At 47.7% G+C, this 25,976-nt stretch overlaps 4 protein-coding genes and 1 long non-coding RNA gene across 5 annotated transcripts; 2 read left to right on the top strand and 3 right to left on the bottom strand.

The window, feature by feature from the left end:
- Positions 1 to 8,669: 8,669 nt before the first annotated feature.
- org (oogenesis-related gene) lies at positions 8,670 to 9,890 on the bottom strand. The gene is made up of 6 exons (XM_029147444.3): positions 9,757 to 9,890; positions 9,595 to 9,666; positions 9,306 to 9,510; positions 9,048 to 9,208; positions 8,856 to 8,963; positions 8,670 to 8,780 (listed from the first exon to the last, which is right to left on the bottom strand). Exons 1-6 carry the CDS (start codon positions 9,808 to 9,810, stop codon positions 8,733 to 8,735), a joined length of 648 nt encoding a protein of 215 aa, XP_029003277.1. The 5' UTR covers positions 9,811 to 9,890; the 3' UTR covers positions 8,670 to 8,732.
- Positions 9,891 to 12,802: 2,912 nt separating this feature from the next.
- peak3 (PEAK family member 3) lies at positions 12,803 to 16,417 on the top strand. The gene is made up of 4 exons (XM_029147441.3): positions 12,803 to 13,645; positions 13,772 to 13,920; positions 14,065 to 14,594; positions 14,823 to 16,417. The coding sequence occupies exons 1-4, from the start codon at positions 13,581 to 13,583 to the stop codon at positions 15,828 to 15,830; spliced, it is 1,752 nt and encodes a 583-aa protein (XP_029003274.1). The 5' UTR covers positions 12,803 to 13,580; the 3' UTR covers positions 15,831 to 16,417.
- oaz1a (ornithine decarboxylase antizyme 1a) lies at positions 16,272 to 20,392 on the bottom strand. The gene is given in 6 exon segments (XM_029147443.3): positions 16,272 to 16,900; positions 17,276 to 17,361; positions 17,460 to 17,635; positions 17,902 to 17,988; positions 17,990 to 18,056; positions 20,197 to 20,392. Coding segments are annotated over 6 exon segments (666 nt in total). The 5' UTR covers positions 20,316 to 20,392; the 3' UTR covers positions 16,272 to 16,769.
- A 339-nt stretch (positions 20,393 to 20,731) lies between these two features.
- Positions 20,732 to 22,217, top strand: LOC129604000 (uncharacterized). Its single transcript, XR_008694512.1, has 5 exons — positions 20,732 to 21,229; positions 21,397 to 21,445; positions 21,536 to 21,670; positions 21,870 to 21,946; positions 22,080 to 22,217. It is a non-coding gene; the product is annotated as an uncharacterized LOC129604000 (long non-coding RNA).
- A 31-nt stretch (positions 22,218 to 22,248) lies between these two features.
- On the bottom strand, positions 22,249 to 24,677 carry amh (anti-Mullerian hormone). Its single transcript, XM_029147442.3, has 7 exons — positions 24,504 to 24,677; positions 24,140 to 24,415; positions 23,886 to 24,055; positions 23,710 to 23,821; positions 23,542 to 23,641; positions 23,025 to 23,458; positions 22,249 to 22,930 (listed from the first exon to the last, which is right to left on the bottom strand). Exons 1-7 carry the CDS (start codon positions 24,607 to 24,609, stop codon positions 22,533 to 22,535), a joined length of 1,596 nt encoding a protein of 531 aa, XP_029003275.1. The 5' UTR covers positions 24,610 to 24,677; the 3' UTR covers positions 22,249 to 22,532.
- Between the last annotated feature and the right edge of the window lie 1,299 nt (positions 24,678 to 25,976).

The raw sequence follows: 25,976 nt of genomic DNA, 5'->3' as shown, positions 1-25,976 counted from the left end.
AGACAGATACACACTATTAGAACCTTTACTCTTTATTCTCTCATCAGCCTCTGTTTTATATGTGTTTAGTGAGATATTGCTGAATTCCATATTTATGGACTAATAAAATAACACAAAGGTCATAAACTGTGTGTCCACACAGTTTATGTAAGACCACATACTTTCCAGTCAGTATGAAGCTGATGTCTTAATTAAAACCCATTACTGAAAGAAGTGTCACTGGAGTCTACTTTACGTCCGCAGACCTGATGACTTCGTTTTGTCTGTGGGCTTTACATTCTACAAAGACTCTAACATATAATCTCTTCAAAGTATTGACTACAATACTTTAAATGACCATGACCAGGTTCCATTTGAGTCAGACATTGATCTTGGACTGAATCTGTTAACTGCAATTTTCGAAGCAACCTCCAAATAAACTAGTCCTGACCTGCTGTGTCCTGTCATCCACTGTACCAGCATGACATCAGGTCACGTTTAAGGTCATTTTCAAAGACGCCAACGCCAGAGCATCTCTGCAGGACGGACGCTTGCTCTTACTCTATTTGGGCTCCAGCTCCGGTTCCCACGTTGCTCTCTGTTTGCTGGACCGTGTGCTACTGGGGCGGCTAACGTGAAATCCAGCCAAGCCCTCGATCTGCTGCCCACATGGCAGAATAAGTCTGGGCACGGAGCCGGGACTGGCTGTCACAGCCACCTTGTGTATAGTGTGCACTCTGGCTACAGGCTATAGGTGGTATTTAATAGGAAAAGCTAGCGACAGTAGGACGCTGGTCACCTTTTGAGTTATTTTTGGATGAAGCGGTTGTTTATATGCTGATGGTGATTGTGTGCGTTCTCAGACAGAGCCATCTGTTCCAGCCTATGAATTTAACCTATTAAACTGTCAGTCTTACAACAGTCTACCTCTGTGAGGATAAAATCTGTGCAGCTTAGAAACATTAAACCATAAGTCTTCAAAATCTCAGTGAGCTTTTTTCCGGGAGCAAACTTCAGATAAATCTCCATCACTGTATTCACAGCGCTTTTGAACACAGTGGAAGCGAGTTCAGACAAACAACCCGTATTTACTGACCAAGCAGGAGCCTCTGTTCCCATTTTATCAGACAGTAATGACAAAACTGTCTGTAGGTGTCACCCAGAGAAACACGCTGGCCGTGATTAATCCACCTCTCCTCTCCTCTGTTCTCCTGATCCAATCTCAAGTCCACTCTGTCTTTTTCCAATCTTAACAAATGGACTGTCCAGTCCACAGAGGGAGGGGGGGAGAGGGGGGAGGCCGGGGGACTCGCCGCAAACAAAACGATGTCAGAGCCAGCTTTTGATGAATCCCTGAAGCCAGGCCTGAGCTGCAGAGAGCGGGACGGCGAGGAAGACATCAGGCCGGAGAGACGAGAAGGGAAAAGGCTCACTTCACTGTCGGGGGCTGCTGAGGAACAGTGTGGAAAATGTGATCACAGTTTCAATTTGAAGCTGTCAGGAGTAAATAAGGGGGATGTGACTGGAAAGCGTAGAGGGCAGGATTACTGGGCCCCGCTCCGCTACAGCTCATTTCCACCTTTACTACAAAACACCCAAAGACTGAGAGACTTTAAAGCGCTTAATGTCAGCAGGAGGAGAGGCTAAGCCAACACAAATAGAGAGATCCACCACGGAACGCTTCAGATGCATCAGTATGGAAACTCACGAGTTGAATGTGCACCAACATGAGGAGAAAGGCGTCAGAGGACATGAAGGGAACCTGGTCGCAGCCGTATTGAGCTGTTTGTTGGAGCGCCCGGCGAAGACACAACAACTGGGCCAAGTTGATCCTTGGTCCCTTGTATATTAATGAGCGCAGCGAAGCCTGGCATGGAAAAGCACATTAAGAGTCAGACACTAACATGGAGCCTCCACACAGCTGCAGGCAACGCTTCCTGTCCTATCCAGCTTCATCACATCTATTTTGGCTTATTGAGACGCGTGCTGTCCCAAAATAAAAATGTTGCCCCCAAAGCAAATGATCAAGATCAACAACTCCAGACGTTATTTAGGTTTTGTCCCCGTTCGCTTCCTGCTGGTTTGGGAAGCATTTGAATGCAGATCTGCCACCAGAACGAAGATCTACAGGCGGTAAAACACAGCATTTGCAAAAATATGCATTTCATTTCAAATCTCTGCCCTCCCTCCTCATTTGAGACTTTGATTACAGCTCTGGTACCTTTGTTGTATGATAAGTGGTTGAGTGAGTGTGTGTGTGTGTGTGTTGCCGTATTTAATATGGCATCAGATCAGAGTTCACACAATAGCCTCCCACATCGTATGCAGACCGAGGCATAGCTGCGGATAGTGGGTGGATTAGAAAGCGCTGCGGTTATGTTTCTCTTTGCTGTGGTTTCCAGCCGGTTTTAACAGCTCGAGAGAAATCCAAGTCGCTGTGGATGATACGAGCAAGTGAACCAGAGCAGATACAATGAAAACCAATTAGCAGGACACAAAAGGTGACATTTTCCATGTTTGGGCTTTGCTGCAGTGGAGAGACCAAATGTTATCAGTAAGTGTATATTTCAGAAATTGGATTTCTACAAAGCCTTTAATAGAGTGGAGAGATGGCTTCCTCTTGCTGGGCTCGGGCCCACGTAGAATTAGCATATTTTTATAAGCAGCAGGAAAAAATATTCACAAACACTCAAGTGCCGGAGTCCACTCATGTTACAGCACCAGTGGTCAAACACCGGACGGTTCCTCCCGCTGACCACGGCTCCCCTCGGCTTTAAGCTCGTTAGCGCTCGGGCCAAGAGCCGATTAGGACGGGTGGACAGTGGAGTTAAGCTGGGCGCTGCAGAGCACACAGTTCACATAAACATCGTCACAAACGTCAGCAAGCGAGAGCGAGCGATGGGGGAGTGGACGGAGAGGCGGCGGGGGAGGGGGTCCCGCGTTTAAATTGGTTACGCAATCACTAAAGACACAATAGAGCGCAGCACAGCAGGGTGCCGCGACAAACTAATCTCAGTTCAGGGAGTGAACAACAACACAAAGAAAGTTCCGACCGAGCGGGGTCCCATCGCACTCCTGCCGGCCTCATCTCTGGCATATTTTTAGACCTGACAAATGGCCTCGGCCTCGGCGGCCACCAGGTACCAGAGCAGTGCTCCCTGCCCAGCGGTTCATCAGCCCCGCTCGCACGCCTCTGGCTGCTCCCTTTGTAGTTATGTAAGACGCCGGATCCAAGCGGCGCATCTACTGTTGCCAGGTTCTGTTAATGCTACAAAGCTTCGCTCTCGCTACGGGAAAAATCACACTCTGGAGGTTTTTTCGTCTTGTCGCGTCACATTTTCCGCCGCAAAACCTTCGACTTTCAAATACGGAACGCTGAAAAGGGAACTTGCAGCGTGGGTGAACGGGCAGTGAAGAGGTCAAAGGCCAAATGAGCCACAGACCTTCACAGCTGAATCAATCACGCCACTGAAAAAACCTTTGAAGGATCAGAGGTATAAACTCGCTGTGGTCAATAACCAGTGGTCAGACAGCCAAGGTGAGCTGGAATGAAAACCTAATAAACACCGGGTCTCCAGATAGTAGAGTTCTCAAAGAACTTTGCCACAAGAAAACAGCGTGTTTGTGTGGAAATATGATTTTCAGTGGCCTAAGGCCCTCGGAGTTGTCTGAACTTTGAAGTGATGTTACAGCAGGACCCCCTGGTTTAATTTCCTGTCGGCTCACCAATCACAGATGTCATCAGCGCCAGCAGGAGCCCGAGGAGGTCTGCGGAAAACGTAATGCAGCACCGTGATCAATAGATCACTCACACACGCTGTGGGGGCTGTGGCTTTCTGCACGGATCGCACATGAACCCAAGTCTTTTGTCCCGTCTCACTGTTTGCCATGCAGCAACGAGGACAATTCATATTTGAAAATGGGCTGAATCACTGATAGGATGTCATCGCGCCAACTCACTGACGGCTCCCAGCAAGCTGCACCTTCACAGTGTGTGTGGACACGCGCTGAGCAAGAACTGCAGTAATTCTGTCTGAAAAGATGACAAATCTCATTAGTGCCAGTGGGCACATCAAAGATTCAGGTTTAGGATTTCTCTCTCTCTCCGGCTGAGTGTGCTTCTGCGAGGTCTCCCCGCAAGAGGAGGCTTAATATTCACTCTGCATGTTATCGCGGCCGTCGCTCAAATGCGCCTGGCACGTTCCCAAAAAGCTCACGGACGCGCGGAGCCGCGGGGAGAAACGAGACGGAAACGTGCGAGGTCCACGAGACGCGTCAGGTGACGCGACCAGGAAGCCGAGGCCGCGCGTGGGCCTCAGCATCTAAAGCTGAAATCCCCCTCCACCTCATTCTACATCTGCCCTGTATCGTGCCCAACACGATCCATACAGGCGCCGCTCATGTCTCCACACAGGAAGCGAAGCCTGGCTGATTGGACAGATGGTAACTGGAAGGAGTGGAGGTTTGGGGGAGTCTCGGGCTGTCGGTGGCCTAAAAACCCTTTTTGCTGGTTAAAATATGCGGGAAGTGTTTGGGTTAAATATCAAAGTCCAAAAACACCACATCAAAGGAGCAGATGGCGTCTGCACCCGCCGCGGATACAGTGTCACTGTTTTCAACGTCCGAGGTCAGAAACAAGACAAACAGGATTTGAACTCCTGGGATTCGGCTCTGAATATCGTTTAAGCTCTTTACAGCATTAGAGTCGTGACAGATTGTTTTTCACGTCAGCTTCCGAAAATGACTTCTTTCCCAAACTACGTGGATCTGAGACTTTATTCAAATGCTGTACATGGATACAAGTCTGTGAATAAACCTTTTTAGAATATGTCCTCAATAAAACCTACAGTATATCTACTAGCATGAATACATATATATGCACAGAAGGAAATGACCACGCTGTCCTGCATCAGTAACTGAAAACCAAGGAGCGAGAACAGCTTGAGTAATTAGGCGTCATTTATTATAAGCAGCAGTACGTAAGTGTCCAGTATCTCATGCTCATAAATACAGTTTGTTTGTGGAGGGGCAGCGCAGGCTCATCAATCCAGCACCGAGAGGCAGCTCGCATCCTCCGCCTGCACAGTGTGTGAGCAGGTGGGCACTGGAGGAGGCAGCTGCCGTCGCCTCCTCACCTGAGGAATATAAATCCCCTGTGTGTGTTCGCTGAAACCCCAGAAAAGCCACCGGTCGGCTTGAGTGGCAGGACGTGCTGTGTTCAGCGAGCCGTGCCAGTCACGCCGCATGCAGCCAAAGACGGAGGCTCGCTGCACCGGCCTGGCAACAAATAACAGGTTCCTTCATTACCAACAAACGTGCTCTGATTGCACCTTTTCCCCCAAAGCGTCGATTCTAATTTGTACATTTAGGTATTGAACGAAACACACCTGAGCCCAGTCTGAGTGCTGTAATGACTCCAATCATTAGTCCAGCGATGAGCTGGTGATAAGGTGACTGCAGGAAAATGAAAACCTAGAAGCTAAAAGTGTCTCTGCCTTCAGACCTTCAGTTCAGGTTGAAGATGACGTCAGGTGAAGGTGTCTTTATTCAAACACTGTATCTACTGTCAGCGCAGCTTTGAGACGCTGACACTTTTTTTTAAGTTTAAAGACTTTTTCAAGCTTTGACTTTGAAATGTTACTTTACCAACCCTAGTACTGTGAAGAACGTCACAGTCAGCTCAGGCTATATTAAGATTCATAGTTCTTACGGCTTGTTATAATATGAATACTTTTGATGAACATCTTCAATTGTTATAACTTCAGCATTATACTATACAAACATTAAGAACATTAAGGATATTGAGACATTTTATTATTTTAATGTAATTGCTGGACTATGGATATGCTTTTTATGGTATGTTTTACTTTACATTTTTTGTATCATTAAGAACCCTAAAGCTACGTGTATTTGTATTTTGCATGGCCCAGACACCGACACTCTTTTCATAGTGACATTTTCTGTCTAAAACTAACAGCATAGCCTTAGACAAAGGGATAATGGACCCAAACTTCTATTTAGATTTGCACACTTCTGTGCATATATTTTATGAACAACTAAACAAGTGAAAATCAAATAGAAAAGACATGCACGTAATAGTATAAACAAGCTAAGCAAGCGTAAAATGTGAATGACTATGAAACACAATGAAGACTGACAACAATAAAAATACAGTGCAGTTTCCAAGTGAGGGGACTCGTTTGTTGTTGTTGTTGCCATGGTAATTCACAAAGTCAAAGATGACTGTCAGTGCAGCTGGGGGAAAAATGATCACGTACTGATCACAGATATAAATACCTCCCACAGGTGCTGTTGTTTCCGTGGCAGCGCGTCTGTGCCGTTTCTAACATCTCCTCCAGGGGGCAGCACTGAGCTGATGGACCATTCTGAACGCGTGAATGGTTTTGCTTACTGGTCTCAGCATGGGGTCACTCCCCACATTTTACGGGCCGTGCGCAGGTTGCGGGTTGTGAAGCAGATGTGTCGCCGACCCCTGGACAGACGACAACGGTCACACTGAGAGCGAGCGGAGCCTTTAAACCCTCCTGGACCGATCAAGGAGCATGGCGACACATGAAACGCACTCATCCAGACGAGCGGAGAGGGTGCTGGCCTGTAGTTGGGGGGAATCTGAAGGACTGGCCTGTGATAGCTGAGGGCGTGGTATAATCACGTCACATTATTTGAGGGATAAAAGCCACATTAATGAAATGAAAAACGCTGCCACATCAATTCTGACTTGTTACAGCCTGACTTGATTTTGAGAGACAGCGTCCTGAGGCGACAGCTCAACGGTGCCGAGATCAACACAGATGACACCGACGTGACCTCTCCACAGTTCTACTTCACTCACAAACTTTTGGAGTGCGCTGCATCAAAGCGTGGGACTAACTGAGGTCTGCATCTGTCTGCTTCATTTTCCTCCGCTCTACTTGTCTGAAGATGATGGATGCTCGGGGACAGCTGGTCATTAGGACCAAGATGGAGCAAAGCATGCTGAAACAACAGTAATGGAGGTTACGGCAAAAAAGAAAAAAAAAAGGGTAAAAAGGCAGGAGAGACTTTGAAGTGCTTTTATTGGCTGACATTACAGAGTCACATTGTAATGCAGCAGATAATAGCCTGCAGGTCAGACTGGGGGTCTGGGGAGCTGCCCGCACCTGCTGCTATTCATTCAAGGTGACAATAAGCCACCGCAAGCCCTTGTTGAAGCTCTGCAGTGTGTGTGTGTGTGTGTGTGTGTGTGTGTGTGTGTGTGAGAGAGAGAGAGGGTTTATACCAATCTGTTATGCATCAAAGCTGGAGCTGCTCACGTGGATCAGGTAAAAGGCAATGGGGAAAATAAACCTGTGACATAAGACCAAAGCACCTTCTGCCTGCAACGTCGCCGCGTGCACCCAAACTAATCACCTGCACAAATCCCTCCGCACGCAGCCACAAGACCACCTCCACCTTCGCAGCGGGAGCCAGGCTGCTTTTGTTGTGCAACACACCTGGGACCGAGCCTGGAATTTATAGCCCCTTTACCAGACGCCGTGCTCTCACCTTGCAGTTGAAAGCCAAAGACAGAGCAACTGGTTTAAAAGCAGTCTCCAGCTGGAGATGGAGGTCGATGCTCCATCACTGCCTCCACCCAGCAGCCTACCCTTCAAACGCTCAGACACGGGAGCCCCCCAGAGACCTTCAGCTGCTGTTCAGTATCCAGCGCTCACTGCTGCCCCCCCCCACACACACACACACAGAAACATCAAGCGTTTAATTCTCACCAATGAGCTCGGCCGCTGCTTCAGGAAGGTGGCGGCTGCCTTTGCACCTGAGCATCAGGAGGTGCAAAACATCTGAGAGAAATGGAGTCACAAAGGTCAGAGTCAAGTGTTTTCAGGAATTAACTGAAGTCACCAGAAAGCCAACAACTGAAATAATAATTCTAGGACCGAGTCAAAGCCCAGAACATTCAAATTGCATCTTTTTGAGTGTTTCCTGTCTTAATCATCAAGTGCGTGACTAATAAGTTAATTCCACCTTCAACCCTTGTACATATTAACAGCTCAACCCAAAGGTAGTTTCAGTTTGTCAGTTCCCATGAATGACTCGATAAACCACAAAAGAACAGTAATGAAGCCCACACGTGGAGACAAAAGCAGAACATCCGCTCATTGACAGCAATCTATTCTGCTCCATCGTCAGCGAGAAGCCAGAGTGGGAAGGTGGGTGCTGATTGTTGGACAAGAGGGACTTTAGTCACTTCATCAAGAGGCCCTTCACCTACACCCACAAGCAGTTAAGGTGGACAAAAGCAGCATGTACTGCAGGAGGCAGGTCATTTTAAACCAGTGTCCCACTGTTAAAGCCCACAGATCTCCCACACTAAGTAAAGTGGAGCCACTTTCATTAGAGGAACTTGGAGACATGGGCCAGGGCTTGAGCAGGTAGATTAAATGCCAGAGGACCATAGTTTCAGTGTTGTTAGGTAGCAGCTGGGTTTTAAAAAAAAGGTCAGCATTAAAGCTGAATATGAGGTGTTTTTGCAATGTTGCAGGCGGAGACACATCCCATAAATTAAGAGCAACATTAAAACCTCACTAAGCAGATGCACTAATGCATTAATACTGAAGCCTGACTTGTCAATCACTTGCATTGCTGTTTAAAATAAAACCCACACCGCCATCTAGTGAGAGGACACAGTAACATCAGGGGAAATTATTTTATTGAATTAGTATATAAACATTCAAAAAACACGCGTCAATATGACATTAAACAGCAGGGGAAGACATCTGGGCTTGAGTCGATGGAGCAACATCCTATAAACAAACGGATTACGTTAGTTCATGGTTCCGAACGACACGCTGTAAACACGCAGCCATGACGCCACTCACCGTGTTCACGTCTTTGATGAGCACTGGGCCTTTGCCTTCAACCTCCAGGTCACTCTCTGTGTCGTTGTGCGAGCGGTACTCCTCGCTCTCCGTCTCCACCGTACTGGGCTACAATGAGGCGTTACAACCATTTTAAAAGATGATTATAACAAAAAGCTAGTGCAAGTCAACGCTAAACGGGCCGGCACCAACCTCGTAGTCCGGATCTTCCTCTGAACCGACATCATCAGCAAGCTCCTGAGTGAGCGCCTCCACCCACGTCTGCTGGCCTTCCTCCTCCTCATCCTCGTCCAGCTCGTCCTGCTTCCGCTTGCTGCCTTTGCCGCAGGGTTTAGTGGGAGACACCCTGACTTCTGTTGGGAGCACATCATTATACATAAACTCAGGATCAAGTTGGGCTTCACCTCGCGTCAATGTCGTGTCAATGAAAACGCCGCAGCGGCGTTGAACCTGGCGAGAGGGCGCGGCCGATGCTGCTGGACCGCGTGTAGCCCAGAGAGCGCTGCACCCAGCGGGGCACGAGCGACAGCAGCACGCGGGTCAACCAGTGCAGACGCTTGCGGCCCGTCAGGCTGTGGCGCGCGGGGCTCACGAGGGCCCTCTCCCGCGGCTGCCGGAAGCCCAAGAACAGCCAGAACCTGCGGTAAGCGCGCGCCTGTGGGACACAGAGACAGGTTGCAGGCGGTCACGCGGAGGCGCCGCGGGTTCGACTGGCGTCTGCGTTACAGGGCCCACGTACCACGATGCTGAAAGGCCACAGGAGACCGTTCACCACGGAGCCGAGCACGCCGCGTCTCCCCACGGCTACATCCTGCGGGCGGACACGCAAAGCGGCCAACGGTCCAGAGCTGCTCGAGCGAACTGGGCTGATTTTGACGAGGACGAAAGAATGCGCCTTTACCTCAATGTGTTCGGGCTGCTCCTGCTCCACGGCGTCTCTGCGGGCTTCACTCATCGTGCTGCGGGTCGGAGGCTGCTGAAGAGGGCGAACTGATGCCTGCTGACAGTTCCGCGGGTCAGCGAGTAACAAGTACCTGGGGCTCGCTGCCGCGCAGCCAATCGGGGCGCGCGCACGCACCTGGCGCAATCAGCGCGCGTCAATCAGCGAGCTCCGCCAATTAACGTGGCGAGGAGGCCGGTCACGTGACCACAACACGCGTTTTTCGGAGGAAATAACGCCTAAAGCGTTGAAATGTTACTGGCGCCTGCTGTAGACACGCAGGCTCGAGTCACAGAAAAAAAAATAATAACAAAATAAAATGTGTTTTTAGTATTTTACTAATGTCTGCATTTTGCATTTAGCGACAGGCTCTTTGATTGACATTTACTATACTATAGTTACGCATAGTTACGTCTTATAAAACTTCATATGTACACAAGAGATCTTAAAAACATTCAAAAACACAGTTGTAACAGTAAATACTTCCAGGACAATGACATGTAGAAGAACCCTGAACCTCTTTAACCCTTAACGGTTGGTTTCCTTATGGAGGAAGGGGTCTCGGCTCAACGCCAGCCTCCTGAGCGCACGCCTGGTGCAGGAGCTCTGAGGCAGCGAGGTGCTCTGCTCTTTAGCATATCAAGAGGTCCTATTGTGAGGCCTCCATATTTGACCAACTCCTTGTTTGTCCTTCCTTTCCGGCTCTTCCTTTCCGTCACATTTACGTATGTGCTGATGTGTTTGTCAGAGAAAAACCTGCATAAAAGCTCGCTGTCGCCTCAGTGGAGGACGCCCAGCCATGGATAAGAACCCAGTGACACGGACGTTCAGCGTCGGGGGAATCTGTGCCGGAACCAGGGCTCCAGATGACTTTTCGGCGGCGCGCAGGCACAGCGGCGCCGGCATGCGGGCTCTCCTCTGGGCCGCCGGCAGCGCAGCCTCCCTCCGCTCCTCTCCGGCATCAGACTCCCAGGCGAGCCTTTTCCCAAACATACTGACGCCTGACAGCATCCCGCAGTTCACTATCCCGAGCCTGTCTGTGGAGGGCGGCCTGCGAGCGCTGGACCGCGGGAAAGACAGGGATGAGGCGGAATCGAGCTCACATCCGGGAAGTTCCGAGGGACCGCTTTCATCTTCGTCTTCCACGCGGGTTCTGTCGGAGCGCAGAGCCGAGCGCAGCGCCTCCGACCCGTTGACTCACAGCCGCTCTCATCCTCTGAAGGAGCCCCAGCCACGCCGCGGCGCCGAGGCCCATCACGGCCTGGACCCGGCCAGCAGAGCCGCCCTGTCGTTGCCGCACCTGGCCAAAGTCACCACCCCGTACGGCTTCGTCGCCTTGAGCCGGAGGCCTCACATGGCCGGCGAGGAAGCCCTCCTCCGCCGCTGCAGCACAGACCAGGGGGCGAAGGCCCCCCCCCCGCCTGCTGCCGGGGGGAGACTCTCCAAAGACTCCGCCGGCTCACACACCAAAGGAATGTTAATAAAGGCAGAAATGAGGTCTCCTGCTTCAGCTGCACCCAGACACACGGACGGGAAGCCCAGACGCCGCTTCTACGAGGCCATGCTGAAACGCATCATCTCACGCCAATGAAGACGCAGTAATGGGGCCGTTTGAATGTGTGTGTAAGATGAAGCTGTGTCAGAAATAAAACCTGAACAGATCGTGTGTTAGAGTTGTGTCTTTGAGTCGCATTCCGCTGTGCGCTGCTTTGCAACAGACTCGTCTGAGGAGCAGGGAGGTCAATTCTTCACATCAGCTGTGTGTTTAAGGTTAATGAATTCTTTCACTGCTTTCACAATGTTAAATGTCACCCCCATGAATCCTGTGCCGTTGGCCTGTGGTTTGCGCACCGTGCTGAACGTGTGCTGATGAATCCCTGAGCAGCTCCCGTGCTCCTTAGCATATGAAGGGGATTTGTTGGAGAGGCACCCAATAAAGGTGTGTGTCCTCGCTCTCCCACACACTGACATGCACTGGATTAGTCCCACTATGACGCAGAGCGCTCCACTCTAAGTGAAGAGCGAGGGACCGCTCAGCCTCTCGTCTGTTTATATGCATGATGTGAGTGGTTGAAGGCAAATGAGGCTTTCTTCCGCTTGCACTCAATTTACTTGCACAGCTCAGCTGAAAAGGCTTCAAAACGGAGACGAGTCGCACCGCTTGATTATCTGATTGCCCTCAAATGCTCCCGCACTGAACCTCAGTGACCCCAAAACAACGATAGAAATGGGATTGAAAGAAAAGCCTGTCAACACAAGCTGGACCCATCGTCATGTTCTAATGTACTGAGACAGAGTCAAAACACTACAGGTGTTTTCTACCCTGTTTCTCTGCCTGCTGGGGTTTCGTGGTCATGTTTCTGAAGTTAGCAGTTAAACCCACTTCCTCTCTCAACTTCTCTGATTAATTAACTGTTTGAGCTACTGATGTGAAACAACATTTTTATTTAATGGCTTCTTTGTCTGTGTTTAGCCTCCGTGTCTGTTCTGACACAGATATTCTATATATCAATGACTTTTTCTTTACTTACTGTAGCGTATTGTAGCTTTCTGCACCTAATAAATACTATCTTTATTGCAGTGCCTTGAACTGAGTGGTATCAGTTACACCCGTTTCTGATGATGATTTGAGAAGAGATACTCGGCTGCAGTTTTACTTCACTTTTGCTCTGGTCGTCTGTGGGCTGTGAGGGTTTGTCACGCTGCGTGTGGAGCAGGTGATCGGTGTTCATTCTTCTCTGTTTTCTGTTCTCAGGTGGAAGTGAGATTTCAGAAGAACCGGATCTTGTTGCTTTGACCCCGTGAAACGCTGTGAAGCCAAACACGCGTCTGATATTCCTCCGGCGCCGTCACAGCGTCATGCCGATGTTCCGAGGAACCGGGAGCGTCGTGGTAAAAATGAAACAGAGCTGACCACAAACGTAACTGAGACGCGTCCCTTTGAGCAGACACGACGTGTGAGTCATTCTGGGATGGTAGCGCTTCGAGGCCCCACTCCACCTACAGATGCACATCACAGCAGAATGCTCCCGGCTCCTGTGCCGTGAGCTGTTTGAGGCGCAAAAGTAGTTAGGTTATAGTATGGTTAGGATGCTTCCTTTGTTGCCATTGTGTTGCCATGGTTACAGCACAACTACAGTCATTTGCTTTAGAAGCTCTTACATATGGTTGTTGTAGTTGCTGTAGTTGTGCAGTGATGACCACAGTAGCGCTGCTCTGATTTATGTGTGTGTGTGTGTGTGTGTGTGTGTGTGTGTGTGTGTGTGTGTGTGTGTGTGTGTGTGTGTGTGTGTGTGTGTGTGTGTGTGTGTGTGTGTGTGTGTGTGTGTGTGTGTGTGTGTGCGCGTTTGCTTCCTTTAGACAGACATATTGCACATCTGTGGGCTCAAACTGCATCATCCAGAGGAGGAAAGTTCACGCCGAGGCGAATGTAGATCAACTGTGACAGAGCGAAAGGCGGCCGACAGCCAGCACACAGAGAGGGATCTGCTCGAGCTGCTCTTCCCTGTTCCGTTGAGGTTTGCTCAGAGAGCAGCTTCACCCTGAGAACAGACGCTACTTTTCCGGTGCCAACCTCAAGCTCAGACTAAGTGATGTGAGCAGCAGATAAAGCACCGTAAAGCATGCGACAGCACTCAGGGGAGGGGAGAGAGAACGATGCGTGGAGCGGGTCGCAGAGGGAGTGACTGAGGCGGAAGGGAAGTGGACCAGTGAGACGGCGACTCAACCACCTGTCAGCCTCAGAGTCGCTGCTCAGAGACGGAGCAGCAGGTTGGAGGTTCCTGATGGCGTCCGGCTCCCGCAGCGCGGCGGAGGCGCAGCCGCCAGCGCTGCCCGTCAAGAAGCACAGGTAGGACCGGCAGCAGCAGCAGCCTTCATGCTTCATGCAGACATTCAATCAGATTTTCATGCACTGTGCACGTGCTCCACTGAAAGGATGGCGCCTTTTGTCGTTTTGTGCCCTTGTTGTCAACAGGAGTAACTCGCTGAGTCCCTGCAGCGTGGACGCTGACTGCCTCCTGCTCAGCCAGGTCGGACTCCAGCATCAAACCTACACCCCAAACGAGGTCTTCTCTGAGCCCACCGACTGCCACGCGGACCGGTGCCCCATCCACCAGCGCTACGGTGGGTGCGCAGAGGCTGAGCTGGGTCCCGTCTTCTCGCGTCGCCCTCTGAGAGGAAGCGAGCGTGTGAAGCGTTCACCTGCTCTCAGTGTAACGGCGCCGGAGCGTGCTGCACAACCTGAACCCATCTCTCTCTGTCTCTCAGATCGTTTCCAGCACCTGGAGAGGTTTTTCTCCGATGGCACCCCGCCGCCCGTCCCCAGGAAACAGCTGGCTCGCACCCTCTCGCTCCCCGGCACCGCCGCACCTCCACTCTCCCCCCTGCCTCCCCCGTCTCCCCTGCAAACCCACCCCCTGGACTTTGACAACCCGCTGTACATGCTGGCGCCCACGGCCGACGTGGACGCGGCCCCGAGCAGCTCTCGGCCGCTGCCCTTCTCCCAGCTGTCCTTCGACACGCCGGATGAACACCTGCCGTGCCTCTTCCGCGCTATCGACGACCAGAGAGCGGTCTCGCAGGGGATCCAGCACCGCCACCTGCTGTTTCTGAGGAGCACGGTGCAGAGCGCGGAGGCTGAGGTCTTGCTCCGAGGAGAGGCCTCGGAGAAGGATGTCGGCTCATACCGGCCTCAGGATTTCCTGTTGTGTGAGGGGGGCGAGCCCAAGCAGATGGGAGGCGGCGTTTACTACAGGCTGCAGAGCCCCAGGTTCCCAGGGAGGGTTCTGGGTTTGAAGGTACAGCCTGCGTCCATGCACGGTTGCCCAATGCTTTACTGAGCTCGCTCTAAATAAAGTCTTGCAACACGCACATGAGAACCAACGACAAAGATGATCTTTGTCGCGCTGGCAGCTGTCACACTGAACTGTGGTTCCTCTAAACTGTCATCAGGTGCACAACAGGAGTGTCTTCATGTTCTTTGAGTGTCCTCAGTTATTACATGGTTTTATGTTTGCTGTGTGCAGGTACACAAACAGACGGATGGACCTCCCTCAGCTCATAACAAGCACCGATCGTCACATGTTAATGTGCAAGACGTTATTGCTGATTTCCAACCCAGCAACAACCCGAGGAAAGAGTTTTTGAGCTGCACATCCCTTAACCCACCACACAGAGGCAGCACTGAGCCCCCCATCCACCTGACTGACACCAGTCTGCCCTCAGCTCAGGCCTTCCTGCTGCAGGGCCACTCGGTGAGCGTGGAGAGAGACCTTCCACACGTCACCCTGGAGGACTTTATTAACGGCTGCAGCTCTCTGCAGAGCTCAGAGTGTCTGGGTTACGACAGGCAGGTGTGTGTTCTGTTGGTGCAGATACTAGCAGGCTTACAACATCTGTCCAACGTCAGCGCCGCTGCAGCTGAGCTCAGACCCCGGGACATCCTCCTAGTGTGGCCCAGCGGGGAGCGGGACGAGGGACGGAGCAAGATGCGACAACGTGCCAGCGTGAGTGACGCGAAGGATGGGATGGAGTGGGAAAAGACGGAGAGCAAAGGGCCGATCCAGATGTTATGGAGGACGCACGGCTCCCCGCGAGTGGTGTTAACGCCTCATTCTGGACCTCACTTCCTTCCCTCTGTCCAATCACAAATTGTGGCCTTGATTCAGTTCTGCCTGCACAGACAGGGTGGATCTCTGTCTAAGTCCGTGTACCGTAGGGGACTTGTTTACCTGCTGTCACTGTTCCAGGGCGAGAACCCTGGGCCCCAGCTGGCAGACATGGTGGCTATGCTTCAGGTGTTGCTCTGGGGCCCTCACGTATCACTCTTCAACCTCAGAGGCTACACGACCACAACTGTGCACAACTGGCTGACAATCAAACGAGCTCTGTTGGTGATGAAGCTGGCAGAGAAAGGGCTGATCCAGGATCAGTCTGCTCTGGGTTGGGAGGACTTCATGTGTCTACAGTACCTGTCATTTACAGACCCTGAGACAATCGTGAGTGTGACCAGTCAGCTATGGCTCAATGTGTAAACGGGACATTTACAGTCACTACACGAAAATGTCTAACAGAAACAGCTCCTCTGATTCAAATACTCCCTTCATGTAAATTAACGGCTACTGCACTTTCTACAGCTAATGCTAATTGTGATCAGAATAATCAGCCATTTAGAAATTAACTTCGTGGATTCAAAACATTATCACAAGACCTGACTGTAGTTTGTGCTCTTCACTGTTAATCAATTACAGAACTAAGTCATTTTTCAGCAGTTTCCTGATTATTCATTTATTTTTTTTATACAGACTGGCTAATACAGATTCCAGGGGCTCATGCACTTTAGTATTAATACTTTTAACATCAATATTCAGTTTTGATGCTTTTACTTAGATACTACCAAACAGCTTTTGTGCCCCAGTTTCTACAACAACCTTAGCTTTTTCAAGTTACTGTGTAGGACTCTGCAACACCCAATGTCTCAGATAAGCACTTTTATTCAGTACAGTTACAACATGCAGATTTCTATCAAGTGAATTAAGGAAACAAAATGAATTTCATGCACACATTTAAAAAAAAAAAAATCTATATAAACAGGAGAATCAAATGATCATTACTATGAAAACATACCTACTTACATGAGTAAGATCAAATCAATTCAATGTTATAAATATTACAACGTGAAGATGACTGGATTAGGGGATTTATAGGTAGTCAGCACTACACATGGAGAGTAACTGTGGATAACACTGCCCAGGTTATGTGTGGGCACTTGCTTTACATTCCCGGTATATCAACATCTTACCCTAGTGCAAATATAATTAAAACACAGCACATGGTAGGTAAAGGTAACAAACACAAAGGAACCTCTGATGGGAAACTTCGTACACACTGAACTTTGATAATGCATTAATTTCCAAGAAATTATAGAGATTTGAGGATGGATAAAAAGGACATTTGTAACTGCTCTGCGTCATTTAATCATCATCAGAGGAGTCTCGCTCAATGCTGTAAGCCATGAAGAAAGCATCGGGGCGGGAGGGAATAAGGGGATGACCCGGTCTCACAATCTCAAAGCCCAGGAAACTGAACGTACGCAGCAGGGACGCTGAGGAGACAATAGGAGAACAGGTGTAAGATCTCGCCAATACAGCTCACTAACTATTCAAATAAGGATTGGGGGTTTTAATAAACAAGAAAAATACACACATTTAGTCATATTTACAAAGTTGTAAAATTGTGGAGCCCAGAAGCAATACTTGTGTATTCTCATAGTAATCCTATATTTCATGGCACATTTAATGAAGGTCTCCCTCTATTTATACGAGTACAAACCCTTCCTTAACTTTACCATCATTGTGGTAATACAGTGCTTTTCCCAAACACCTAAATATTGACCAACCTGTTCAGACTTTTGGTAAAAATTTAATTAAGGGCTTGTAAATAAAACAAGAGTTTTGATATTTAGCAGTAAAGGCTTTACCTCTATCGTCACGATTCTTGTGAAAACAGATGAAGACGTGATCAACCTGCAGCTGCTCTTCAGCATGTTCCAAGAGAAGAGCAAAACTGTAAAGAAACCAAACAGGTAAGTGCCAATGTTTAACAGGAAGTGTACCATTAACGCTGCTGCACAATGGTAATGGTGAAACATGTTTTTTACTAACCTGTCTTTGCTGCCCTCAGGCAAAGTTCCAGGGGGAATTTCAACATAAAGGTTCCTCCCTTTCAGCGCCGCCCTCCACACACAATGTTTGTATTCAGAGCAGCGGGGCTCAAAGAGCAGAAAGCGCACTCTGCCATTAGCAGGAGGCGGCTCCTCAAGAACCAGCAACTGAGAATCCTTGACAGCAGGGAATAGAGACAAGAAATATACTCTCAGGTCAAACAATGTCAAAAAAGCTATAATTACAGAATATTTACATTTAGAGTTTTCATAAAGAGAATTAGAATAGTAATAATGAAAACAAGCAACGAGCTGTTAGAGCCATGACACAATATTCAAATAACTGCTGTGCAAACAGTTGTTGTGCCACAGGAGGTTTGTGCATTCCAGACTGTCCCTAATCACAAACTTGCAAAAGAAAAGAAGTCAGCAGTTTAACTTACAGAATAGAATAGCTTAGCTGAAAGATTGTGATCCCGCTGGTCATTCCCTCGCCCACCTGGGATCTTCAGGGGTGGGAGAGGGGCATCAGGAACACCACAGAGGCCCCGGACACGGGTTACTGCAACAGCGGGAGCACCTCCTGGGACTGGAAATGCTGGAAGGTACAAAGTGTGAAATCCTTGTAAGTGACGTAGTCATTAAACCTTCTGCTAACAACTAATTCATCTGTGAAATAAAAGATAAACCATTGCTAAAGTCGAGTGACATTAAATTAAATTGCGTGATTGTGACTTCATATAATTTGTTTAGTCAAATTGTCATTATACAAATTCAGACAAAATTTAGCTTCCCTCTCAAAAATGTGTCAAAATAATAAATTTTAACCAGTGGACAAAAAAAGTGCTTTTGTGTCACGACCAACGATGCACTGGTTGCAGTTCAGAGATCAACCAACTCCACTTCAGCAAACAGCACATTTAACATTGCACTAACCACACTGCTCCAGTTTAAAACAGCTAGGAACAAACACCACTTAAATCGAGTGACGTCTGCCACATTCATGGCACGTAAACTCTTAAATAGAATTACCCCCCCTTCACTCGCAGAAATGGAGTGACTGCATATGTATAGTGTTAAAAGTACAAATGTTCTTAGAACTCTTGCTGGAAGCAAAACCCATTTACAGAAGCACAGCTGCCACAGCCACACCAAGACACTCTCTTACGTAAATGTCACTGCTCCGCTATATGTGAAGTGGGCGTGTGAAAATCAAACAAGAAATATAATCATTCTCATAGCTGAGAGAAAAGAAGTCAAACTTGGGTGGGCACCGTGTAACACAGGCTTAAAAATTCCCATCATTGCATTATGTTAATCTGCATTTCACATAACTTCCTCTTACACTTGAAAATACACAGGACGAGAGTTCTGTTCTGGAAAAGACTCAGCTTGCATAAGAGCTCCCTCACGATGAATAAATATATCATCAAGGACCACTACGCTCCTCATAACACAACTATCGTCCAGGTAAAGTGTTGCCGTTTCAGACGGACATGTTGCACCAGCCTCATGTCAAGAGCAGATTAGGCTCAGTAGCTGAAATGAATCGTCTTAAAAATACACCTGCTGATGTCTTAGGAATAAAGCATTGCCTTTTATTAGAAACATAATTCTACAGTGTCTCTAATAATAGTGTATTATATATAAACACATACAACTCTATTGTAAACAGATGCCAAAGACGAGTGGTCTGAAACGATCGAAACTAAACTTGGCCAACAACCCCTCCCCCTTCACAGCGCAGTGGAAATTTCCTACGAGTCCTCCACAACCAAACAGCCCCGTCCACCGACGGTCCAAGGCCCCGCACAAGTTAAGGTGTCACCGAGTTAAATTGAGGCCGATGGAAAGGGCCGCTTTAAACGTTAATTAACTAGCGCGACTGGCTCCTATCGCTATCAACAAAACTGGCTCATCGAACCCTGTTCCGGTGGTTATTTGACGTTTAGCCGTCCAACACCTGAGCCCGTGGGCGAAACGGAAAAAAACAAACCACCAACGATCTGTTCAGCCAGGACTGCAATTACGTTAGCAATAAGCTGACTGTGCATGGTTATACAATCATACCTTGTATAGCATATGCGTAATATTATTCTACTGTGGTGTTATTGGGACAGGTCGTTCCTACAATTAAAAAAATTATTGTGTTAGCGCAGTGAAGCCATAGCTGTCAAGACGCCGCTGATGTAACTCGTTAATTCCCCGACGTCGTCACTGACGGGAAGGCTGAGCCAAAGCCGCTAAATACGGACTAAAAAAGCGGGTCCACCCTTATCTGCGTCACGAAAAACAACTACGCCAGTAAAATAGTCGAATTAATCGAATTAATTTATTAATTGACATTTATTAATTAAGCGAGCTAGCTAGCGAGCGTCGCACCTTTTACCTAACGCTGTAAGCATTACTGCTGCGCTTACGAGTTAGCTTATGCGTTAGCATTAGCATCACCTCGGCTAATGGGCCACAACAGATTCAGACAGCCGTATTACGCAATCAAAATACGTCGCCGTAATTTAAGAACGTTTAGATAATTGTGTTTAATAAAGTCAAATGGAATTAAACATTAAAATGAAAAGTTGCCACCGACTAAAACAAGTCAACTAGATTGTTTATGTCGTTACAAAACGTGAGACAGCATTTTCTACTGCCTCGTAGCTAGGCCGCGGTTTTTAAACGTAGCTTGACGTTAGCTTCCTATATTAGCCCAACAAGTCACAACGATCACAACAACATACCTCTCACTCTCGGGTTTATTACTGGATTTCTCGATAACAGGCATCTCGGTTAAGTTTCTCTCTTTTTCTCTAACAAAACAATGACTATTCAAAATCGTCTGTAGGTTGGATTTAACCATCCGGCCAGCGTCCACACTTGCAACTCGCTGCGTCCTCTCCTCTCGTCAGTGTCAGGCTGAGCTGCAGGTAGCGATGGGCGGGACATATGCTGCGTGTTAAGGGTTGGGCTCTGACGTCACTTCCGCTATGAGACACTGTTTTGACGACTTTGTCTACTGTAAGTGGCTAAGTCACGTAGCTATGTGTCACGAGCTTTTAATAAACTCTTTAGATTAATTTAACGGCAGTCCTATCTGAACGACTAATAAATATACATACATACATACATACATACATACATACATACATACATACAAATCTGTGTTTATATATACACACACAAATATAATATATCTCACTAGTCCCAGAAAACAAGCTTCTTTAACCAAAGATTCAACATTTAAAGTTGAGGGATCCTTCATGTACTGTTTTCTGCAAATATACTGTATGCATTACTGATGGAGCAATAGATAGTTTTACCATAAACCCTCAACAAAAATCTTTTCTGCAGGAAATTTAACTGGACATACATTTTTGTGCAAAATATTAACTCAGGAAATCGACATTCAGGTTTTCAAATACATATTTAAGTAAAACGTATAGGGTTTTAATGTAGAATTTGGCCTAGTAGACAAAGCTGTGCTGTAAATGAAGTAAATGAGCTGCTGGTAAATTAATCAAAAATGTTTTTTCCTATTTAACAGTGTTAAAAGGGGGTAACGCCTGTATGTACCATTGAACTCTACCTTGAGAATTGACAGTAACAGTACACACTAGAAATATCAGATTCCTGACATCTGTGTCTGTCAATCAAGGGGCAAAGGGGAGCACAGTGCAGGGTGCTTATGACCCGGTTTCAGATTAAAAGCCGCCATTAACACGAATGTTCTAACCATTCAGCCCATGTTGCAGCTAAACTGAAGCGTCATATAAGGTACAGTATGTTACATTTTTTTAGTTAATCAAAATCTGAGCTTCTTTATTACTTTTTCAACCGGCTGCACGTGTCTATTTTAAGCGAACCTATGTTAGTTAGAGATATGTGAAACCATCTGAAAAAGTCTGTACGCAACTCTCTTAGGCTGACATTTGCAATTACAGACTAACAGTAAATCACGACCTAAAGGACTCAACAAGCCAGAAAACACAAGTAAGAAAAACTCCAGCCTAAACAGGCAGCTGAACTTTACAGCAGCACCTGAAGCCAAAATGTATCTCACTCATTGATGTCTTTCCTCAGTGTCTTATGACCGAATTCTGTCCATTGAAGATTTGAGCGATGTTCCAAACCCATGGAAAGGATTTAGTATGAACCGCTGCTTAGTGGTGACACTGGTCGTGCTGCTCGTGAGCTCCAGTGTGCACACAGTGCACGGTGAGTACTGTGATTGTATTAATTCACTTCAGCTACAGAGACCAGACTGTCCTGTTTTGACTGTTCTGACAGAGAATAATGAGCTAATGCCGTATTCTAATTTGGTTTTATTGCAGCAATATGCATCATGCATGGAAAAATGTCATTTTCTACATCAGTGTTCAATCTTTCTGGGTATTATACACACTTTGTTGTCTAGATGCTCTGGAGTATTTTGTTGAGGAGACAGGTATCAGGAGTTTCATCAGAAGTGTGCAGGATGGCTCAATAACTCAGGTTTGACTTGTTTATGGTTAATTCCTCAGAGAGATACATTTTTCTGACAAATAACTGCATGTAATACCCCCAAACTATATTATAACACCATGCTGATGTAATAAGTATGTCTCTATCTTTGTGTTGTCTCCAGATCTCCATCTGGGACAGTATAACGTGGTGGTGGGGATCTGAAGAAGTTGGAGTGATAAGAAGAAGAAAAAAGCCAATAAGCAATAGAACAATTATGAAACCCAAAGCTAAAGAATAAAGAAGCTCCTGAAAGTCACAATAGCTTAAAGAGTCTAAATAAAGCATCAGTATAATTTCAAAACATTGAAGAAATTTAATCAGATTTTGTGTTTACCATTCAAACTAACTGGCAGGACATTTACATGACAAACAATGTAAAAAAAATAATACACTATTACTAAGATGTGTTTTGTGCATCTAAGTTCTAACGGGTAAGTAAATACATAGTGAGAATTAATATCAGCATTTTCTACCAGTGTAATAGTGCTGTAATACATAAAATACAGGCTACAATCAATGACCTTTAACAAAAGGAAAGTAAAATACGTGTATGAATTGACATTGGACAATAGCTTTAGCGGCATCCACACTCCTTGGCCACCATGTCTTTTTTAATGTGCATGTAAGCCCCATCGCTGATCTCCACCACCTGCAGCTCATCGTAGGCCACGGGCACACAGCACAGCGCCCGCTCGCCCACGCCCCCGTTTTCGATGTGGACGTAGAGCAGATGAGCGTGATTGTTGGTCAGCGACGACGGGGGCGTGCAGTGGCCCTGACAGTTCTTGATGTTGGCGGTGGTCGGACTGGCGAAGTGCATGCTGAGGGACACGCTGAGGTTCCTGAGCCCGCAGCTGCCCCCCGGACCGCTGGGGTCGGCTCTGGTGGCCCGCAGGGCTCTCTGCAGCTCGTACGTGCGGGCCACGCTCTGCAGCGCCTTCACCATGAGAAACGCCCGGTACTGCCTCTCTCCTGTCAATGCAAATGACAAGACGCAGACAGTTGCAACGTACGGTTCTGACTGTTGGTGGAAGGTCGAGATGCACTGATTAATGAGACTCATCACCTGGTACTGGTTTCTGCTGTGGAAATGCACTGAGCTCTTTAAGCCTCCTCAGCCTCGCTGGGGCCCTGTCATCTATGTCCTCCTCCCGTATTAGAGTCTGTATCTGTGCCACAGTGTGCTGCAGCCTCTGCGCCAGCTCCTCCAGCAGCGCAGCAGACAGGGACAACTCCCCGTGGTGCAGCTGTGGGAACGCGGGGCGCCAGCCCGAGTAAGAGAAGACGGTGAGGGCCGTGGAGCTGATCAGGCCCGCCAGCAGGGTCTCGTTGGAGGATGTGCTGATCTTCACAGGAGGCTGCGAGTGTATGGTTTCCAGCTGCAGCGCAGGGGACGCGGGCTGGCTCTGAGGCAGGAGATCACCCAGCAAGCGCTTCAGCTCGCAGAGGAAGGAGAAGGTCTGTGAGGAGGCCGGGGATGAGTCTGAAACCTGTGTGTTTCTGAGGAAGAGTGGGCCTCACTTAGTTTGAATGTGAAAGCAGTCTGGTAAATTTTCAATCAGGAACACGAAAGTTAAAACAACCTCGTATTGGTTCCCCTTTCCCCCAAATAAAGCAGAAGTGAAGCCATGCTGGGGTTACTGTCTGAGTTTCCACCAATCAGGATGTCTTTGAGGCTTTGCTCTGCAATGAGAGGAAGTCTGAGAGGAGAACCCACAAAAAGCCAACAACATCGCTTGGTGGGTTCCTACTCATATGATGGGACCGTGTCTCAGCAGAAAGTGTCCATTTCTGCTGGATGTTGATCTGGGATGCATTTCCTGGCAGTAGTATGTACTGGGTCTCTTCTGAAAAGCACACAGACTGAGAGCAGACGTGTGATTTAGTATCACCATCACAAACACGGACATGATCGGTCTTCCTTTACCTGTGCGTCAGGCTGCAGCCACTGGCTCGTAAAGGTGACGTCCAGGGTTCCTGCTTTCACTGGACTTTCAAACGCTAAGAGCAGCACGGGTTGGAGCTCGGGCAGAGGAGGCCGCGGGGGTTCAAAGGTCAACCTGATCACGCCGCTCTTGCCTTCCTCCGTCGCCAGAACTAAGGGACAGAAGGGACGAGAAGAAACACGTGCACAGAAACAACAACGTACACAAACGTGTGCGGTCAGAGAGCAGGCGTTACCTTCAGTGGGGTGGGCAAACTTCAGCCGATTGCTCCCGCTCGTTTCCTGAGCGAGTTCCACCAAGAGTGATCTGGACAAAGGATCAGTCGATGCACAGATTCCAAACGGAGGCAAACTGCCGTTAGTGAGCTGGCTGTCGCTCCCCAGACCTTCGCGGAGGGAGTCGAGCATGTCGTCCACAAAGCAGGGTGCAGGGTGGAGAGGGGTGTGGCTGGACCCTGTGGAGGCTGAGGAGGTGCGTGGTGCATTTTGATTCTCCAAAGCACCTCCCGTCTCTGAAGCAACAAGTAAGACAGGATTATTTCGCGCAATACATGCAGACATTTAAAGTATGAATATTATGGATGATTTGAAGTGCCTGACCTGTCAGGGTGGGGTCCTGGATGAGCTGGTGGCCGTGTGAGACGTGCAGGGCCACGCAGAGTGGAGTCCAGCACAGGATCAGCGCGCCGCAGTGGAAGACGTTCATTGTCAGAATAACTCTCGGTCTGAACGCGCCTGTGTGGTCAGAGCTTTCTCACTGGCTTGTTTTAAAGGGGTCAACGGGAGTTACATCCTCCCACCTTTCCCTCTCACTGACTGTCACAGACCGCCACAGCAGGAAAACCGTGTCCTTGACGGTTTAGGCTGTGGAGATGTTTGCTGCCCCCACCCCAAAAGAGCAGGATTCAAAAACAAAACACAGTTCTGTTGCGTCAGTATGTGCTGATGAAGGTGCAACTGTTGCACGAATAGAGGATTAGAGCAACCAGGACGATTCCAATTAAAATCTTAAAAAAAAACAGTGAGATTAAATTTTAAATGCTTTTATGATTTAGTGCATATGCAGCATAGAATGACTTGGTGAAATTCTTCCTTAGACAATATATAGACACAGTGAGGTAATAAATATTAGATATGAATAGAAGAAGAATTCTGGGGTCCCGGGGTGAAAACATTTTTTTCTCATTTTCGTCTTTGAATTTTAGAATTTCAATTTTAATATTGACATAAAAAAAATACACTTCTGCACAGGTCAGCTGAACCAGAAGCATTTCATCACGCTCTATGACAATAAATAGGGTCAGATAAGCTTTTTCCTGAGGTCTCAGGATGTTATGATCAGAGCAGTCTGTTGACAGCCACAGAGAGGATATACATATGTACATATAGTATATACATATGTACATATAGTACATATGTATATACTATATATATATATATATATATATATATATATATATATATATATATATATATATATATATATATATATATATATATATATACACACACACACACACACACACACACACACACACACACACACACACACACACACACACACACACACACACACACACACACATATATAGCATGGTCACAGTGCATTCACACCACACTGCAAAGACAGAGAGAGTTCAGTGGAATGAGGTGGTTAGATGATACGTTCAGGTGACTCATCCTTCATCATATGGGTGAAGGGGGAGGTGGGCGAGTATTTGTTTGGTGGGTACAGAACAATATTCTTTATCATCCTCTCCACCACCATCATCCAAACCCTAAACCAGGAAAATTTGATATTAAGGTTGACTGAAGCAGCTACAGTGACCCAACATGACTGCAATGCTTCTGAGTTGTCTTTTGTGTACTGTAGGTGCACAGAGCTTATGGTGAAAAAGAAGTAACATCTAATTAATAGGAACGTGTCTGTTGCTATTGATGCTGGACGGTGAGAACCATTGCATTAACAGATGAATGGACACAAGGTCTAATTGCTTTTAGAGTTTTACTCCCATCGCAGCTGCAGCTTTGTTTTGCAGACAGTCAAGGCTGAGCTGTTATTGGCAGTGCATC

Source organism: Betta splendens, chromosome 4 (assembly GCF_900634795.4).
Source record: "Betta splendens chromosome 4, fBetSpl5.4, whole genome shotgun sequence".
NCBI lineage: Eukaryota > Metazoa > Chordata > Actinopteri > Anabantiformes > Osphronemidae > Betta > Betta splendens.
Note: the sequence above shows the minus strand (reverse complement) of the source record. Positions and strands in the feature narration are given on the sequence as shown.